At 47.6% G+C, this 20,439-nt stretch overlaps 1 protein-coding gene across 4 annotated transcripts in view; it reads left to right on the top strand.

Moving 5' to 3' along the window:
- palld (palladin, cytoskeletal associated protein) overlaps positions 1-20,439 on the top strand; it is a 460,036-nt gene that overhangs the window by 238,490 nt on the left and 201,107 nt on the right. For all 4 annotated transcript variants that reach the window (XM_078215142.1, XM_078215143.1, XM_078215145.1 and 1 more), the window contains one exon: positions 16,243-16,372. In XM_078215142.1, the coding sequence (XP_078071268.1) occupies positions 16,243-16,372 (130 nt within the window). The remainder of the gene's footprint in view (positions 1-16,242; positions 16,373-20,439) is intronic.

The raw sequence follows: 20,439 nt of genomic DNA, 5'->3' as shown, positions 1-20,439 counted from the left end.
CCCACAGCCCGAAAGACATGCTGGTTAGGTGTATTGGCTACGCTAAATTCGCCTTCAGTGTATTCAAACAGGTGCCAGAGTGTGACGACAAGGGGATTTTCACAGTTACTTAATTGCAGTGTTAATGTAAGCCAACTTGTGACATTAATAAATAAACCAAAACTAAAAGCTAACAGTTTATGGTGGATAGCCAGTGATTTGCAGGTCTAGCAATCCCAATGACATATTGAATTATCTGGAAAATGATGATGTTTGTCTGTCTTCATTGGCATTTGGACCCATTCAGGATGAGCAAGAAATGTTGGGCTTTGCCAGTGCCACGCACATCGCATGAAAAGAATTAAAAATATAATTTATTTGCACAGTTTTCCTGACCTGTGTTAGGAGAATGTATTCCTAATTGGCAGGACGCTGTTGCTGTTAACTATGCAAGTTGAGGGGTAGGGCTCATAGCTATAGCACCCTTCCCAATACATCTTTAGCTTTGCATTTATCGATCCATGCAGGGCTTATCTTCAATGGCTGTGAGAAGACGCTTGACCAACTCAAAATATTTTGCTCTGTTCCGCAATGCAGATATACCTATCTTATTTAAGAGTGGCACGGTGGCACAATGGTTAGCACTGCTGCCTCCCAGCGACAGGGGCCCGGGTTCAATTCCCGGCTTGGGTCACTGTCTGTGTGTCCCCGTGTCTGATTGGGTTTCCGCCGGGTGCTCCAGTTTCCTCCCACAGTCTGAAAGATGTACAGGATGTATGGATTGTCCATGCTAATCCCCTAGTGTCCAAAGATGTGCACGTTGGGTGGATTGACCATGCTAAATTATCAATTGTCGAAGTGTGCCAGTAAAATTGCGCGAGGGCCAAGAGGTCAGGATCACGCCCGATTTCTTGGCTCTCGCAATTTTACGAGAGCCGGATTTCCGGCAAAATCAGAGAGGCAGGGACTATGTGGCTGGAGAGGGGGTGGGGCGTGGGGCCTATGGGGCATGGCCAGGTTTGGGCGGCCCAATTAGGGTGGGGGCGAGGGGGTCGCTGTGCATTCTGCCGGTGATCGGATCGGAGACAGAGGAGGTGCCCACCGTCACTCTGCAGCTCCAATCGGTAGGGGGAAGAGAGGGGGGTGCGATCGATCTTGGTGGTCAGCAGAGGCTGCATTTTGGGCAGCGTGTGGCTCATGATTGGCCGTGAGCCCCCACAATAGCCTGGGGAGGTGGGCGGGGGTGGGGGTGGCTATGTAGTTTGTGGTGCTGCCTGCAACAGCAGGGGCCTGACAGCTTTCTTTCTCTGTCTGTCAAACTCCTTTTGTTGGAATTGCGCACATGCAGAATCAGAGGTCTGCACATGCACAGTAACTTCCTCTGCAGTTGGTATTGCGCATGTGCAGACACAGACCTACGCATGCGCAATAGCTCCCTCTGCAGGCTGACTGGCAAGTTAAGCCCAGCCCACTGCCTGCAGCAGCTAGAAATGGTCTAGCCCATATTTTCAAAGTCTAAGTCCTTAAGATTGGGAGTGAAAACTCACCCGAAAAATGGATCAGGAACAGTCCCATTTTCACATTAGCTGGACACTTAGAATCATTCCTGTAAAATTCCACCCTTAATGTACAAAGATGTGTAGGTTAGGTGGATTGGCCATGCTAAATTGCCCCTTCATGTCCAAAGATGTGTAGGTTAGTTGGATTAGCAAGGTAAGTTTGTGGGGTTGTGAGGATGAGGTGAAAGGAGAGTCTGGATAAGATGCTGTGCCAGTACAGACTCGATGGGCTGAATGGCCTCCTTCTGCACTGTAGAGACTCTATGATTCCATGAAGGCCTTGGAGAAGGTTCAGAGGAGGTTTAGCAGGACAGTACTGAGGGTGAAGGACTTCAGTTGTGAGGAGAAACTAGAGAAGCTGGGATCATCCTCCTTCCTTAGGGATTTAATAGTGGTGTTTAAAATCCACAGCAGGTTTCAGTGGAGCAGATCGGGATAAACCATGTAACCGGCAAGAGCCTTGGTAACCAGAGGACTCCGAGTTAAGGCGACTGGCAAAAAGAATCAGAGGGAGATGAAGAGGAGGGGTTATATTTTTGTGACGTTATGATCTGGACTGTGCTGCCTTAAGGGCAGTGAAGCAGATTCAGATTTCCAAAGAGAATTGGATAAATATTTGAAAAAGAAAGAGTTACAAGGCAATGAAAAAAGAGCAGGGGAGTGGGGGGCAAACTGGATCGCACCTGCAAGGTGGCAACACAAATACCAATGGGCTGAATGGCCTCCTAGTGTGCTATTCCAAGAAGTGATAGCCTTAGCAGTTACATCAGCATCTGCTTAACCGTAGGGTTTGCACTGAACCTAATATAGGATGAGGCAGAACTGTCAAATTTCTACTCTCCTGAACAAGGACAAAGAACAAAGAACAGTACAGCACAGGCCCTTTAGCTCTCTAAGCCTGCGCCAATCATGATGTCTGCCTAAACTAAAACCGTATGCACTTACGGAGTCCGTATCCTTCCTTTCCCATCCTATTAATGTATTTGTCTAGTTGCCCCTTAAATGCCGCTATCGTACCTGCTCCCACCCCCTCCCCGGGCAGCGCGTTGCAGACATTCACCACCCTCTGTGTAAAAAAACTTGCCTCACACATCTCCTCTAAACTTTTCCCCACGCACCTTAAACCTATGTCCCCTAGTACTTGACTTCTGTACCCTAGGAAAGAGCATCTGACTATCCACTGTATCCATGCCACTCATAATCTTGTAAATTTCTATCAGGTTGCCCCTCAACCTCCGTCATTCCAATGAAAACAAACCGCGTTCATCCAACCTCTCCTCATAGCTAATGCCCTCCAGATCAGGCAACATCCTGGTAAACTTCTTCTGTACCCTCTCCAAAGCATCCACATCCTTCTGGTAGTACGGCAACCAGAATTGTACACAATATTCCAAATGAGGCCGAACTAAGGTTCTGTGCAGCTGCAGTATGACCTGCCAATTTGTATACTCAATGCCCCGGCCGATGAAGGCAACATGCCGTATGCCTTCTTGACTACCTTCTCTACCTGCGTTGCCACTTTCAATACTGGTGTATCGTATCCTAGTGTCGAACAACAGAGGGAGCCCCACTCGTAACTGGTGGCATGGTAAAACCACTGCCTGCTGGCTCACTCTGGTGCCCCATTCATGGAGATCATGTTACTGAGTCGTACATCAGCCTGGCGGTTTTTAACAACTGGCAGCAGAATTTGCCAATGACCCCCCAAACCGACCTCAGTGTGAGGTTTGCCAGCTGCTGTACACCTTTCCTGTGTGTGGCACCTCACTGCTGAATGTGTGAGGTGGAGGCGAGTGATTTGGTTCCATGTAGCTGAACACGGAATGTGTGTCCAAGTGGCTCCATTGGCGCCACCGGCCCAGTCGACAGGTTGTCTTTTTCACAGTGGGGTTGTGAATTTAGAGAGCGGGCGAGGAATGTGGCATTTGCCCTCAATTCCTTTTAAGTTAACAGAGTGTCAGTATCAGTCTTTCCCCCTCAAAACTTTGCAATCCTTGTGACCATGTGAGAACCGTTCTGTCACAGACTTTGCAACATCTAAATTTTTATTCTTGGAATGCCATCAATGTAGTTTGCAAATCGCTTTGCATCGGGGAGGCGATGGCCTAGTGGTATTATCGTTGGGCTATTAATCCAGAAACTCAGCTAATGTTCTGGGGACCCGGGTTCGAATCCCGCCACGGCATATGGTGAAATTTGAACTCAATTAAAAAAAATCTGGAATTAAGAATCGACTGATGACCATGAAACCTTGTCGATTGTCGGAAAAACCCATCTGGTTCACTAATGTCCTTTAGGGGAGGAAATCTGCCATCCTTACCGGGTCTGGCCTACATGTGATCCAGAACCACAGCAATGTGGTTGACTCTCAACTGCCCTCCAAGGGCAACTAGGGATGGGCAATAAATACTGGCCAGCCAGCGACGCTCATGTCCCGCGAATGAATAAAAAAAACTTTACCTATCTGATAACAATTAATGTCAATTGAAAATCCAAGAGGTCTTGTGGAGCACTCTTAACACCCCCACCCCTGGACCTGAAGCTCTGGGTTCGAGACCAACGCCCCAGAGTTGGGCGGACCAATTCTGGGTTCTGGGACTTGTTGGCCATGGAAGGAGCATTCAACACAGTTCAATGGGCTGACAATCAGCTTGGAAATCCTTTCACCACTCCCCTTCACCGTCCCCCACCACTATTCCCCAAAGGGTAAACAACACTGTGGGTGTGAAGATACACTTATAAAAATTGAAACATAGAAAATGTGATTGAAAAGAGGTTGAATGTCTTGTCAAGAGGAAAAAGGAAGCGTATGTAAGGATGAGGAAACAAGGTTCAGTTGGGTCGCTTGAGGGTTACAAGGTAGCAAGGAATGAGCTAAAAAAAAGGGCTTAGGAGAGATAGGAGGGGACATGAGAAGTCCTTGGCAGGTCGAATCAAGGAAAACCCCAAGGCTTTTTACTCTTATGTGAGAAATAAAAGAATGACCAGGGTGAGGTTAGGGCTGGTCAAGGATAGTAGTGGGAACTTGTGCATGGAGTCAGAAGAGATAGGAGAGGCGATGAATGAATACTTTTCTTCAGTGTTCACCAAGGAGAGGGGCCATGTTTTTGAGGATGAGAGTGTGATACAGGCTGATAGGCCGGAGGAGGTAGATGTTCTGAGGGAAGATGTATTAGCAATTTTGAAAAACCTGAGCGTCGATAAGTCCCCTGGGCCAGATGGGATATATCCTAGGATTCTTTGGGAGGCAAGGATGAGATTGCAGAGCCTTTGGCTTTGATCTTTGGGTCCTCACTGTCCACGGGGATAGTGCCAGAGGACTGGAGAGTGGCGAATGTTGTTCCTCTGTTCAAGAAAGGAAATAGGAATGACCCTGGCAATTATAGGCCAGTTAGTCTTACTTCGGTGGTCGGTAAGTTAATGGAAAAGGTCCTGAGGGATAGGATTTATGACCACTTGGAAAGATGCAGCTTAATTTGGGATAGTCAACACGGATTCATGAAGGGTAACTCTTGCCTCACAAATTTGATTGAATTCTTTGAGGAGGTAACTAAGTGTGTAGATGAAGGTAGAGCAGTTGATGTCATATACATGGATTTTAGTAAGGCGTTTGATAAGGTTCCCCATGGTCGGCTTATGATGAAAGTAAGGCGGTGTGGGATAGAGGGAAATTTGGCCGATTGGATATGTAACTGGCTATCTCATAGAAGACAGAGGGTGGTGGTGGATGGAAAATTTTCAGACTGGAGACCAGTTACCAGCGGTATACCACAGGGGTTGGTGCTGGGTCCTCTGCTATTTGTGATTTTTATCAATGACTTGGAGGAGGGGGCTGAAGGGTGGGTCAGTAAATTTGCTGATGACACCAAGATTGATGGAGTAGTGGATGAAGTGGAGGGCTGTTGTAGGCTGCAAAGAGACATTGATAGGATGTAGAGCTGGGCTGAAAAATGGCAGATGGAGTTTAACCCTAATAAGTGCGAGGTGATTCATTTTGGTAGGACAAATTTGAATGCGGATTACAGGGTCAATGGCAGGGTTCTGAGGAATGTGGAGGAATAGAGAGATCTTGGGGTTCATATCCACAGATCTCTGAAGGTTGCCACTCAGGTGGATAGAGCAGTGAGGAAAGCCTATAGTGTGTTAGCATTTATTAATAGGGGGTTTGAGTTTAAGAGCCGTGGGGTTATGCTGCAACTGTACAGGACCTTGGTGAGATCACATTTGGAATATTGTGCGCAGTTCTGGTCACCTCACTATAAGAAGGATGTGGAAGCATTGGAGAGAGTGCAGAGGAGATTTACCAGGATGCTGCCTGGTCTGGAGGGTAGGTCTTATGAGGAAAGGTTGAGGGAGCTAGGGCTTTTCTCTTTAGAGCGGAGGAGGATGAGAGGCGACTTAATAGAGGTTTATAAGATGATGAGGGGGATAGATAGAGTGGACGTTCAGAGACTATTTCCTCGGGTGGATGTAGCTGTTACTAGGGGACATAACTATAAGGTTCATGGTGGGAGATATAGGAGGGATGTCCGAGGTAGGTTCTTTACTCAGAGAGTGATTGGGGTGTGGAATGGACTGCCTGCTGTGATAGTGGAGTCGGACACTTTTGGAACTTTCAAGCGGTTATTGGATAGGCACATGGAGCACACTAGAATGATAGGGAGTGGGATAGCTTGATCTTGGTTTCGGACTAAGCTCGGCACAACATCAAGGGCCGAAGGGCCTGTACTGTGCTGTACTGTTCTATTTTAACGTGAAGAGGAAGTGAAAGGAGAGAGGGAAAGGGCAGAGAAATGGGATCTAAGTAAGAAGCTCTATTGAGGCATACGCATGCTGGGTCATGGTGCGTCTTTTGTATAAGTAAAACTCCGGCAGGGGTTTTGCTAGTTCAGTGTTCCTCAAAAGGTAACACCTGGTAATAACTACCCACCTCTCGAGACCTGGGCTGGATTTTCCAGGTCCAACACGGGGTAAACCAGGTGGAAATGGATTCTTATGGGTCCCACATGCCGGACATGGTCCCCGTTCCCTGTTGCCAGCTATTTCCCTCAGGGAGGGAAAGGCAACAAGTCGGGACCCCACACACAGCTCTGCCATCCTTGCTGCCTCCAGTGTGGAGGTGGGCACTGTAGAACTGCTGCAATTTCCATGGAGTCTGGGCAGCTTCTGAATGTGACATGATTCACTACAGCTCAGAGGTTGTTTTTTATTCATTGGGCGTCGCCAGCTGACCAGTATTCATTGCCCATTCCTAATTGCCCTTGTTCAGAAGGGAAGTTGAGAGTTTGCCACATTGCTGTGGCTCTGGGGTCACATGTAGGCCAGACCAGATAAGGACGGCAGATTTCCTTCCCTAAAGGACATCAGTGAACCAGATGGGTTTTTCCGACAATCGACAATGGTTTCATGGTCATCAATAGATTCGTAATTCCAGATATTTTATATTGAATTCAAATTCCACCATCTGCCAAGGCAGGATTCGAACCCGGGTTCCCAGAACATTAGCTGCGTTTCTGGATTAAGAGTCTAGCAATAATACGACTGGGCCATTGCCTAACCCCTAAGAGGTGCCACGAATCATGGGGGAACCGTAGTCTGGAGTTGGAAGTCCTTTGGCGGATAAGTTAATAAATGTTGACAACTTCATCTGTCATAATGTAATGCTCTATGACAAATTTAATCTGTTGTTAGTGCTGTGATTAATCCAAGGCTTTATTGAAAAAAGGATAAGTGACTATGAATTTGACCAGCATTGTGGAAGTTGAAAAGCGTTCAGTTAGGTTACAGGACAATATCCAATCCTTTATCCAATGGATAACATCCTCTTCTAAATTGATCAGCATTGATATTCAAATTTGACTGTGTCATTTGCAATCCAATCTTTTAATTGAATAACAGCTCAAACATCTGTTCTCCCCCCGTGTGTTTATGCTCTAACAATTGGCTAGGTTCTTTTAATGACTGCAAAAGTTTCATTGTATTGAGCTCTACAGGCTTTGTTTATGTAGCTGCACAATGGAATCCAATTATGAATCCTTGGCTGAGCTCCAAACCCCACTAATGGATTTAGTTCAGCAGGGGGTTTTGCCCCAATTGTCAAGGAGACTGTGGGTTTGTTTATCTTGACAGTTTAAAGACCACTTAAAAGGATTATAGTTTTTGGACATGATTTCGGCATGAGAGTTTCTTTATTGCGACAGTGTTGGCCACTTAATAAGATAATGGTTTATGAAGTGGTTTGTACTATCATGGAATCATGGGCCAGGATATTTACGATGGCGGAGAGAGTGCAAAATGGAGTGTTACAGTCATAGCTAGGGTGTAGAGAAAGATCAACTTAATATAAGGTAGGTCCAAACAAAAGTCTGATGGCAGCAGGGAACAAGCTGTTCTTGAGTTGCTTGGTCCGTGACCTCAGAATTTTGTATCTTTTTCACAACGGAAGAAGGTGGAAGAGAGAATGTCCAGGATGCGTGGGGTCCTTGATTATGCTGGCTGCTTTTCCAAGGCAGCAGGAAGTGTAGACAGAGTCAATGGATGGGAGGCTGGTTTGAGTGATGGACTGGGCTACATTCACGACCCTTTGTAGTTTTTTGCAGTCTTGGGCAGAGCAGGAGCCATACCAAGCTGTGATACAACCGGAAAGAATGCTTTCTATGGTGCATCTGTAAAAGTTGGTGAGAGTCGTAGCTGACATGCCTAATTTCCTTAGTCTTCTGAGAAAGTAGAGGTGTTGGTGGGATTTCTTAACTATAGTATCAGCGTGGGGAGAACCAGGACAGGTTATTGATGATCTGAACACCGAGAATCTTGAAGCTCTTGATCATCTCCACTTCATTACTTTTGATGTAGACAGGGGCATGCCCTCCATTATACTTCCTGAAGTCAATGACAATCTCCTTCATTTTGTTGACATTGAGGGAGAGATTATTGTCATCGCACCAGTTCACCAGATTCTTTCCCTCTTTCCTATACTTCACCTCATCATTGTTTGAGAGTCAACCCACTACGATGGTGTCATCAGCAAACTTGTAAATGGAATTTGAGGGGAATTTGGCCACGCAGTCATAAGTGTATAAGAAAGGGGCTGAGGTCACAGCCGCGTGGGGCACCGGTGTTGAGGATAATCATGGAGGAGGTGTTACAGAGAAACATAGAAACTAGAAGCAGGAGTAGACATTTCAGCCCTTCGAGCCTGCTCCGCCATTCATTTTGATCATAGCTGATCGGCAAATTCAATATCCTGATTCCCCCCTTCCCTCCGCACCCCCCCCCCCCCTCCGCCCCCCACCATATCTCTTGATCCTTTAAGCCCCAAGAGCTATATCTGATTTCTTCTTGAAATCAGGCAATATTTTGGCCTCAACTACATTTGGTGGTCGTGAATTCCATACTTTCACCACCCTCTGGTTGAAGAAATTTCTCCTCATCTCAGTTCTAAAAGGTTTACCCCTTATCCTCAAACTATGGCCCCTAGTTCTGGACTCTCCCACCATCAGGAACATTCTTTCTGAATCTACCCTGTCTAACCCTGTTAGAATTTTATAAGTTTCTATGAGATCCCCTCTCACTCTTCTAAACTCCAGTGAATATAATCCTAACTGACTTGGTCTCTCCTCATATGGCAGACCTGCCATCCCAGGAATCAGCCTGGTAAACCTTCGCTGTACTCCCTCTGTAGCAAGGAATCCTTTCTCAGATAAGGACACCAAAACTGCACACAATACTCCAGGTGTGGCCTCACCAATGCCCTATATAATTGCAGCAAAACATCCCTATTCCTATATTCAAATCCTCTCGCTATGAAGACAAACATAGCATTTAGCTTCTTTACTGCCTGCTGTACCTGCACGCTTACTTTCAGCGACTCCAAGATCTCATTGAGTATCCACCTCTCTCAATTTACACCCATTCAAATAATAATCTGTCTTCCTATTATTGCTACCAAATCCACATTATCCACATTATACTGCATCTACCATGCACATGCCCACACATTTAGCCTGTCCAAATCACGCTGAAGCATCTCTGCATCCTCCTCACAGCTCACCCTCCCACCCAACTTTGTGTCATCCGCAAATTTGGAGATAACACATTCAGTTCTCTCTTCCAAATCATTAATATGAAATGTGAACAGCTGGGTCCTAGCACAGATCCCTGTGGAGCCCCACTAGTCACTGATTGCCAACCAGAAAAAGACTCATTTATGCCAACTCTTTGCTTCCTGTCTGCTGACCAGCTTTCTATCCATCTCAAGACATTATCTGCAATCCCATGTGCTTTAACTTTACATCGTAGTCTGTTATGTGAGACCTTGTCAAAAGCCTTCTGAAAGTCTAAATAAACCACATCCACTGGTTCTCCTTGGTCAACTCTACTAGTTACATCCTCAAAGAATTCCAATAGATTCGTTAAGCATGATTTCCCTTTTGTAAATCCATGCTGACTTTGTCTGATTATACCACTGCCTTCCAAATGCTGAGTTATGAAATCCTTGATAATGGACAACTTCCCCGGTACTGACATTAGGCTCACTGGTCTATCGCTCCCTGTTTTTTCTCTATCTCCCTTTTTGAATAGTGGGCTTATATTAGCTACCCTCCAATCTGTAGGAACTATTCCAGAGTCCAAAGAATTTTGGAAAAAACCACCAATGGATCTACAATTTCCAGGGCCACTTCCTTAAGTACTCCCAGCTCGGGTCACTGTCTGTGTGGAGTTTGCACATTCTCCTCGTGTCTGCGTGGGTTTCCTCCGTGTGCTCCGGTTTCCTCCCACAGTCCAAAGATGTGCGGGTTAGGTTGATTGGCCATGCTAAAATTGCCCCTTAGTGTCCTGAGATGTGTAGGTTAGAGGGATTAGCGGGTAAAATATGTAGGGATATTGGGGTAGGGCCTGGGTGGGATTGTGGTCAGTGCAGACTCAATGGGCCGAATGGCCTCTTCCTGCACTGTAGGGTTTCTATGATTCTATGAATTCTATACTCTGGGATGAAGATTATCAGGACCTGGAGATTTATCCACCTTCAATTCCATCAATTTACTCAGAACCATTTCTCTACCTTGCTGATTTCTTTTAGCTCCTCACTGAAACATGTTTCTCTCAGCACCTCGGGTACATTATTCATGTCTTCTTTTGTGAAGACTGAAGCAAAGTATAAATTTAATCCCTCAGCCATTTCTTTATTCCCCGTTATGAGTTCTCCCGTTTCTGACTGTAAGGGGCCTACATTCGTTTTTGTCAATCTTTTTCTCTTTACATATCTATAGAAACTTTTACAGTCAGTTTTTATGTTTCACGCTAGCTTACTTTCATATTCTATTTCTTCCCTTCTTATCAACCCTTTGGTCCTCCTTTGCTGAATTTTAAACTACTCCCAATCCTCAGGCCTGCTACTTTTTCTTGCCAATCTGTTAGCTTCTTCCTTGAATCTTGAATGGTTTGGCTACAATTCCCTCGCCACTCTTGCGCCAAAGAGGAATAAACAACTTCTGGAGTTTATCTATTCGTTCTTTAAATGCCTGCCATTGCCTATCCATTGTCTTTCCTTTCAGTAATGTTTCCCAGTCCATCATGGCCAATTCATGCCTCATACCATCATAGTTCCCTTTATTGAGATTCAGGACCCTGGTCTCAGAATCAACTACATCACTATCCACCTTGACAAAGAATTCTACCATATTATGGTCACTTGTCCCCAAGGGATCTCTCACAACTAGATTGCCAACTAATCCTTTCTCATTGTGCAACACCCAGCCCAAGGTGGTTTGTTCCCTTGTTGGTTCCTCAATGTATTGTTCCAGAAAACCGTCCTGTATGCACTCCAGAAATTCCTCCTCTAATCTACTGTGAATAATTTGACTCTCCCAATCTATATGCAGATTAAAGTTGCCCACAATCGCCGATGTTCCTTTAACACATGCATCTCTGTTGTTGCCTATCCTTGATTGAGGTTTGTGGGTTAGGAAGTCAATGATCCAGTCACAGAGGGAGGGGTTGAGCCCTAGGCCACGGAGTTTGGAGATGAGTTTTGTTGGGATAATGGTGTTGAAGGCTGAGCTGTAGTCAATAAATAGGAGTCTGACATAGGTGTCAGCCAATTCCATAGCCGATCCCTTTTATTTCATGAATTATAATTTTGCTCACAAGTCTGTTGTGTCTGAACCACCTTCTCCCTCCCCATGATTGGGGCAGCATCTCCTTCCTTGGTAAAGATAGATGCAAAGTATTCATTTAATACCTGGGCCCTGCCCTCTGCTTCCATGTATAAATCCCTATGTGTCTCCACTTCTCTTACCACCCCGCTACTTATACACCGATATCAGACTTCTGGCTTCCCTTTTGTTAACTGCCAGCCTCGCCTTATACTCTCTGCCTCTCAAAATTGTTTTTTTCAATTTCCAACTGAATCTTCCAATTGCGACCTGATTCACAATTGTGGTGTCCACCTGGCTTTTACCATAAGCACACCTTTTCCGATTCATCTTAAATTCCATCTCTTTCGTCATCCAGGGATCTCTGGATTTGTTTGCCCCACCTTTCCCCTTGGTGAGGATATAGTTTGTCTGCACCTGGACTATCTCTTCCTTAAAGGCATCTCACTGTTCAGGGTGCTGGATGAGTGACTTCTGATCCTGTTTTTCAGGTTGTTAAAAATCTACCTCTTTTAGCAAGCTTTTGAGCATCTGCCCTAACACATCTAACATCTTGTCAAATTATATTTGCTATGCAGCACCTTGAAACATTTTACTGCATTAAAGGTGCTATATAAATACAAGTTGTTGCTATTTCCATTAGTCCGTACGACATAGGAGCAAGAGTAGGCCAATCGGCCCATCGAGTCTGCTCCACCATTAAATGAGATCATGACTTATCTGATATAATCCTCAACTCCACTTTCCCACCTTATCCCCATAACCCTTGATTCCCTTACTGATGAAATATCTGTCTATCTCAGCCTTGAACATCTTAATGATCCAGCCTCTACAGCCCTCGGCAGTAACAAGTTCCACAGTTTCACTACCCTCTGAGAGAAGAAATTCCTCCTCATCTCTGTCTTAAATGGGCAGCCCCTCACTCTGAGATTATGCCCTCTGGCCCTAGACTCTCCCACAAGGGGAAACAACCTCTCAGCATCTAACCTGCCAAGCCCCCTGAGAATCCTAAATGTCTCAATAAGGTCACCTCTCATTCTTCAAAACTCCAGTGAGTGCAGGCCCAACCTACTCAACCTCCCCTCAGAAGAAAATCCCTCCATACCCGGGATCAACCCAGTGAATCTTCTCTGGACTGCCTTCATGGCCCTTCCCATAGATAAAGGCACGGCACGGTAGCACAGTGGTTAGCACTGCTGCTTCACAGCTCCAGGAACCTGGGTTCAATTCCCGGCTTGGGTCACTGTCTGTGTGGAGTTTGCACATTCTCCTCGTGTTTGCGTGGGGTGCTCCGGTTTCCTTCCACAGTCCAAAGATGTCCGGGTTAGGTTGATTGGCCATGCTAAAATTGCCCCTTAGTGTCCTGAGATGCGTAGGTTAGAGGGATTAGTGGGTAAAATATGTAGGGATGTGGGGTAGGGCCTGGGTGGGATTGTGGTCGGTGCAGACTCGATGGGCCGAAAGGCCTCTTTCTGTACTGTAGGGTTTCTATGATTTCTATGATGAAGGGACTAAAACTGTTCACAGTATTGCAGCTGAGGTTTAACCAGTGCCATGTATATTTTGAGCAAGACTTCCCTATTTTTATACTTCATTTGCTTTGAAATAAAGGCCAACATTCCATTTGCCTTCCCTATTTCCTGCTGAACTTGCATGGTAGCCCTTTGTGATTTATGGACAAAGACTCCAAATCCCTCTGAGCTGCGACCTTGTGCAGTCTTTCTCCATTTAAATAATGTTCAGCTCCTTTATTCTTCCGACCAAAGTGAATAAATAGCCAAATGCCTTCAGCCTACATTGATAAGCGCTTGATCAAATTGACCCAAGTCCTTCAAGCCACATTAACAGGAACATACAAAATGGAGTAGGCCATTCGGCCCCTTGAGCCTGTTCCACCTTTCTGCTTGATTTTGCACCATAGATCTTCTACCTGAGTCCCATTATCCCACTCTATTCTCATATACCTTGATGTCTTTAATATCTAGAAATCTAGCAATCTTCGTCTTGAATATTTTCAGTGACTGGTCTGGTGGCACTGTGGTTAGGTGTGAAATAAAAACCAGAAAATGCTGCATAAACTCAGCCGGTCTGACAGCATCTGCGGAGAGAGAAACAGAGTTAGTGTTTTGTGTCCAATATGACTCTTCTTCAGAGCTAGGACGGGTCTCCTCAATCTCTCTCCCTATGACTATGGACCAAGAGCGGGAAAATAGGTATAGAATGAATATGTGCTTGCTGGCCAGTGTAGATATGATGGGCTGCAAAACTCATGTTTCCTGCCAACGGGAGGTGGCGTGTTGTTTGCTGGTGGCGGGATTCTCTGGTCCCACTGCTGTCAATGGGAATTCCCACTGACGTCACCCCACTCCAGCAGGAAACCCACAGGCAGGCATGCACTGCCAGCGGGACTGGAGAATCCCGCTGGCATGAACAGCTGGAGAATTCCAACCTGTGACCTATGACAATCCTGCCATCCCCAAAATCAGTCTGGTGGATCTTCACTGTACTCCCTCGATAGTAAGTGTATCCTTCCTTTGGTAAGGGGATTCCTTCATCCTATGCATGTTACTTTTGGCTATTCCTGTGTGGCTAACCTCCGAAGTCTCCTTTGCACCATAGACAATGGTTATCAGAGCTTCCCCTATGAACTAGCAAGAAGTCTCACAACACCAGGTTAAAGTCCAACAGGTTTATTGGGAATCACAAGTTTTCGGAGCGCTGCTCCTTTAGGGGTGGCACGGTGGCACAGTGGTTAGCACTGCTGCCTCACAGCGCCAGGGACCCAGGTTTGATTCCCGGCTTGGGTCACTGTCTGAGTGGAGTCTGCACGTTCTCCCCATGTCTGCGTGGGTTTCCTCCGGGTGCTCCGGTTTCCTCCCACATTCTGAAAGACGTGTTGGGTTAGGTGCATTGACCCAAACAGGTGCTGGACTGTGGCGACTAGGGGAAATTCACAGTAACTTCATTGCAGTGTTAATGTAAGCCTTACTTGTGACTAATAAATTTTTTAAAAACTGATGAAGGAGCAGCGCTCCGAAAGCTCATGATTCCAAATAAACCTGTTGGACTTAAACCTGGTGTTGTGAGACTTCTTACTGTGTCCACCCCAGTCCAACACCAGCATCTCCACATCATGTCCACAAATTAGTGCATGGAATCAATGAGTCTCTGGTCCAAGGAAAGTATTCCATTAATCTATAAGACCATAAGACCATAAGACATAGGAGCGGAAGTAAGGCCATTCGGCCCATCGAGTCCACTCCACCATTCAATCATGGTTGATTTCAACTCCATTTACCCGCTCTCTCCCCATAGCCCTTAATTCCTCGAGAAATCAAGAATTTATCAATTTCTGTCTTGAAGACGCTCAACGTCTCGGCCTCCACAGCCCTCTGTGGCAATGAATTCCACAGACCTACCACTCTCTGGCTGAAGAAATTTCTCCTCATCTCTGTTCTAAAGTGACTCCCTTTTATTCTAAGGCTGTGCCCCCGCGTCCTAGTCTCCCCTGCTAATGGAAACAACTTCCCTACGTCCATCCTATCTAATCTACATTAATACCCATCTGCCACCCATTTATTAGTTCACCTGTCCAGTTGGTCTCTCTCTCTCAACATGATTACCACATCACAAAGCTTGGTGTTAAAATAGGCAGCAATACCCAATATATAGAACACTACCATATGGAGTTAAAGAGGAGAATAGCACAAATGTATTTAAGGGGAAGCTAGGTAAATACATGATAGTGAGAGGAAAAGAAAGATTTATTGATGGTGTTTGATGAAGATGAATGGAAGATGTCACGTGCGGAACATAAACACTGGCTCTTGGCTGTAAACTCAATGTCATTCTAATCATAAATAGGGACAGGAGTAGGCCATTCAGGCTCTTGAACCTGTTTTGCCATTTACTTTATCCTGCTTCCATCTGGCAGCACGTTGGCACAGTGGTTAGCACTGCTGCCTCACAGCGCCAGGGACCTGGGTTCAATTCCCGGCTTGGGTCACTGTCTGTGTGGAGTTTGCACATTCTCCCCGTGTCTACGTGGGTTTCCTCCGTGTGCTCTGGTTTCCTCCCACACTCCAAAGCTGTGCCAGTTAGATTGATTTGCCATGCTAAATTGCCCCTTAGTGTCCAAAGAGGTGCTGGTTGCGTGGATTGGCCATGCTAAATTGCCTCTTAGTGTCCCAAAATGTGCAGGTTAGGTGGATTAGCCATGCTAAATTGCCCCTTAGTGTCCCAAAATGTGTGGGATAGGTGGATTGGCCATGGTAAATGACCCCTTAGCGTCCAAAGATGTGCAGGTTAGGTGGATTGGCCGGGGTAAATTACCCCTTAATGTCAGGGGGGCTAGCATGGCAAATGCGTGGGATTACATGGATAGGGCCTGGGTGGGATTGTTGCTAGTGCAAGTTTGATGGACCGAATGGCCTGTTTCTCCACTGTAGGGATTCTATGATTCTTGACCCAGCTGACATGTTAGATCTGTTCCCAAAATTGTTGGCAATTTCTTTAAACTTATCTCTTCTCTTACCCCTCCTAAACGCAAGGCCCCAGAAGAAGACCACTTCAGTGTCCCTGACAATAGGAGCCCACAACTCGAAGAGGGCAGCAGGTGCCGGTGAAGTGCAGCAAGTCCGCTCCACGTTGGTGCAATCCATCTCCATCCCAGCCGCACAGGTACAGTGAATAATACAGCACTCAGTGAGGACAATGAGGACAGTGAGGCATGTGTCTACCCAATAACTAATGTGTGTTTTTCACCAGCATGCAAAAATTATATCCATGTATAAATAAATGTATATGTACGTGCGCGTGCGAGTGAGGGCATGCGCGTGTGAGAGAGGGAGCGTGCGCGTGTGTGTGAGGGCATGCACGTGCGAGTGAGGGAGCGTGCGCGTGTGAGAGAGGGAGCGTGCGCGTGTGTGTGAGGGCATGCGCGTGTGTGTGAGGGAGCGTGCGTGTGTGTGTGAGGGAGCGTGCGCGTGTGTGTGAGGGAGCGTGCGCGTGTGTGTGAGGGAGCGTGCGCGTGTGTGTGAGGGCATGCGCGTGTGTGTGAGGGAGCGTGCGCGTGTGAGAGAGGGAGCGTGCGCGTGTGTGTGAGGGAGCGTGCGCGTGTGTGTGAGGGAGCGTGCGTGTGTGTGTGAGGGACCGTGCGCGTGTGTGTGAGGGAGCGTGCGTGTGTGTGTGAGGGAGCGTGCGTGTGTGTGAGGGAGTGTGCGCGTGTGTGTGAGGGAGCGTGCGCGTGTGTGTGAGGGCATGCGCATGTGTGTGTGAGGGAGCGTGCGCGTGTGTGTGAGGGAGCGTGCGTGTGTGTGTGAGGGAGGGTGCGCGTGTGTGTGAGGGCATGCGCGTGTGTGTGAGGGAGCGTGCGCGTGTGAGAGAGGGAGCGTGCGCGTGTGTGTGAGGGAGCGTGCGCGTGTGTGTGAGGGCATGCGCGTGTGTGTGAGGGAGCGTGCGCGTGTGTGCGAGGGAGCGTGCGCGTGTGTGTGAGGGAGCGTGCGCGTGTGTGTGAGGGAGCGTGCGCGTGTGAGAGAGGGAGCGTGCGCGTGTGTGTGAGGGAGCGTGCGCGTGTGTGTGAGGGAGTGTGCGCGTGTGTGTGAGGGAGCGTGCGCGTGTGTGTGAGGGCATGCGCGTGTGTGTGAGGGAGCGTGCGCGTGTGTGTGAGGGCATGCGCGTGTGTGTGAGGGAGCGTGCGCGTGTGTGTGAGGGCATGCGCGTGTGTGTGAGGGAGCGTGCGCGTGTGTGTGAGGGCATGCGCGTGTGTGTGAGGGAGCGTGCGCATGTGTGTGAGGGCATGCGCGTGTGTGTGAGGGAGCGTGCGCGTGTGTGTGAGGGCATGCGCGTGTGTGTGAGGGAGCGTGCGCGTGTGTGTGAGGGAGCGTGCGTGTGCGAGTGAGGGCATGTGTGTGCGAGTGAGGGAGCGTGCATGTGTGTGTGAGGGAGCGTGCGTGTGTGGGTGAGGGAGCGTGCGTGTGTGTGTGAGGGTGCGTGCATGTGTGTGAGCTGTGGCAGAGTGGTGCCTACAATGCTTTGAGCATTTAATCTAAAGTGGCACTGAGGTGGGAGTGCTGCACTGTTGTAAGTGCCGTCTTTCAGATTAAACTTTAAACCCAGGCCCCGCCCACCTTCTTGGGCAATTGCGAAAGGTTTTGAGTCACTATTTGGAAGCAGAGTTTGGGATGTTTCTCCCAGGGTGGAGTTTCCCGTCCCGCCTGCCACAGGAATAGTAGCAGGCGGGACACGGACCTTGCAATGGTCCACTGATCTTGGGTGGGATTTTCCAGCCTTGGGGCGAGCGTGGCCGGAAAATCCCGTCCCCAGTGTCTAGGCCAACATTCATCCCTCAGTCAATATCACAATCAGACGGGTTATCTGGTCATTGATCACATTGCTGCTTGTGGAATCTTGCTGTGTGAAGATTGGCTGCTCCGTTTTCTGCACGATGGCGATGGATATGTTTTAATCATTCTCTCTGTTGGTTACAAAGCAGTGTAAGGCTGCCTGAGGCTGTGAATGGACGCTATGTAAATGTAGCCCAGACTTACATTTAACTTAACTTTCTTGAAGTCACTGTGACACACGTCTGCAGTCATTGGGCAGGACTTGTTGCAACTGTTCCCATCGGTGAGATCACCCAGTGGCGGTGACGGCGAGCCCCCGCTGTGGTTACCCGGCAAGGGAGGGGGGCAAACAGCCACCAGAAGATCCTGCCGCTGGCCAATGCCATGGTGAAGCATGCCGTGAGGACGGGGTAAAGGAAATTCCACCCACAATCATGGCAACATTTGGCAATATATCCACAAACAGCTCCATCGGAGGCTCCAAATGCAATGGCCCAGTCTCAGAGATTTTGTGTTCACAGTGTTCCCTAGACTGTAGCCTCCCCCCCCCCCCCCCCCCCACCCCTCCACCCGCCCACTCTCTCCCCCTCACTCTCTTTCCCCTACTCCATTCAACCTCCAAATAAATGATCACCTGTATCAGTGATGTAGAGGTGCTGGCGTTGGACTGGGGTGGGCTCAGTAAGAAGTCTCACAACACCAGGTTAAAGTCCAACAGGTTTATTTGGTATCACGAGCTTTCGGAGCACTGACACTTCATCAGGTGAGTCACCTGATGAAGGAGCAACGCTCCAAAAGCTCATGATTCCAAATAAACCTGTTGAACTTTAACCTGGTGTTGTGAGACTTCTTACTGAGCCCACCTGTATCGGACCTGGGCAGACTGTTTACTGGTCGACATGTTAAAAGACTGACTAGAAAAGGACTCTGTGTTGCCTTTTCTGTCATTGTGCAGTTGTCCCAAAGTTCTTCACACCCATTGAGTCACAATTGAACAGTGTGAACGCTGTCCTCATGGAGGGACATGCACAGCAAGATCCCACCCATACACAGTGAATGAAATCCACACCCATCAATCGGTACTGGTTAAGGGAGGGATCTTTTTACGTTGATCTGAACAAACGGGCGGCACGGTGGCCCGGTGGTTAGCACTGCTGCCCCACAGCACCAGGGATCCGGGTACAATTTCATGGCCTCGGGTCACTGTCTGCGCGGAGTCTGCATGTTCTCCCACTGTCTGCGTGGGTTTCCTCCGGGTGCTCCGGTTTCCTCCCACACTCCAAAGATGTGCGGGTTAGGTAGATTGGCCATGGTAAATTGCCCCTTAGTGTCCTGGGATGTGTAGGTTAGAGGGATTAGCAGGGTAAATAAATGGGGTTATGGGGATAAGGCCTAGGTGAGATTGTTGTCAGTGCAATGCCCAAAGATGATGGCACTTCCAATAGATGTCACACGTCAGTGTCAGTATGGACAAGGGAGCCTTTAGGAGTTAAGATTGAATCTGCTTTTGTCAGCCTTTCAGGCAGTGAATCCCGGATCAGCACAACTCACTCCAACATTCTCCTTACTTCCTCCCCGGTTACTTTGCAAATTATCTCAAAGTATCTCACATTTATGACCTCTGATCACTGACTCTGATGTGGCAAAGGAATCAGGTTCTTGCTGTTTATTCTGTCAGCAATCCTCCCACCCCCGTCAACCACCTCATAAATGTTGTTAAACCTCCCTGTAACCTTCTGTACTCTGAGGAGGCGAGGATGGGTTGGGAGTCAACTGTTTTGTCACGAAAAAATATATATAACCAGTGATTATTGCTGATCCCCCATCATTAGGGTATGAAGGGATAGCAAAATCACAATATAAATGCTCTCCCTCTAGTTGTACGGTTCTGTTTTGCAATCATACAATCTACAGCGCGGAGACAGGCCCTTCGGCCCAACTGGTCCATGCCAACCAAAAAGCCCATCTAGGCTAACCGCATTTGCCTGCATTTGGCCCATATCCTTCTAAACCTTCCCATGTATCTGTCCAAATGTCTTTTAAATGTGACTAGGCTCTGTCATATGGTTAAAGAACCGGCTAAAACTGAGTGTGTTTCAGTCTGTCGAACATTAAGTGTAAATGAGAGTCCAACAGATGCTGGGGTTGCCACAAAATTCCCGAGGAGGGAAGGTTCGGTTTATTATCCCTGGTTCCTTTTGCCATAGAACCCGCTCGATTGGACAAACTTTGAGTGAGTGGATAGGGAGCAGCTGTCCCTCTTAGTTGAAGGGTCCATCACGAGGGGACGCAAGTTAAAAGTGAGGGGTGGGAGGTTTAGAGGGTATTCAAGGAAAAACCTTTTTACTCAGAGGGTGGTGAGGGTGTGGAATGCGCTGCCTGGGAGGGTGGTGGAGGCGGGTT

Source organism: Mustelus asterias, chromosome 6, assembly GCF_964213995.1.
Source record: "Mustelus asterias chromosome 6, sMusAst1.hap1.1, whole genome shotgun sequence".
NCBI lineage: Eukaryota > Metazoa > Chordata > Chondrichthyes > Carcharhiniformes > Triakidae > Mustelus > Mustelus asterias.
Note: the sequence above shows the minus strand (reverse complement) of the source record. Positions and strands in the feature narration are given on the sequence as shown.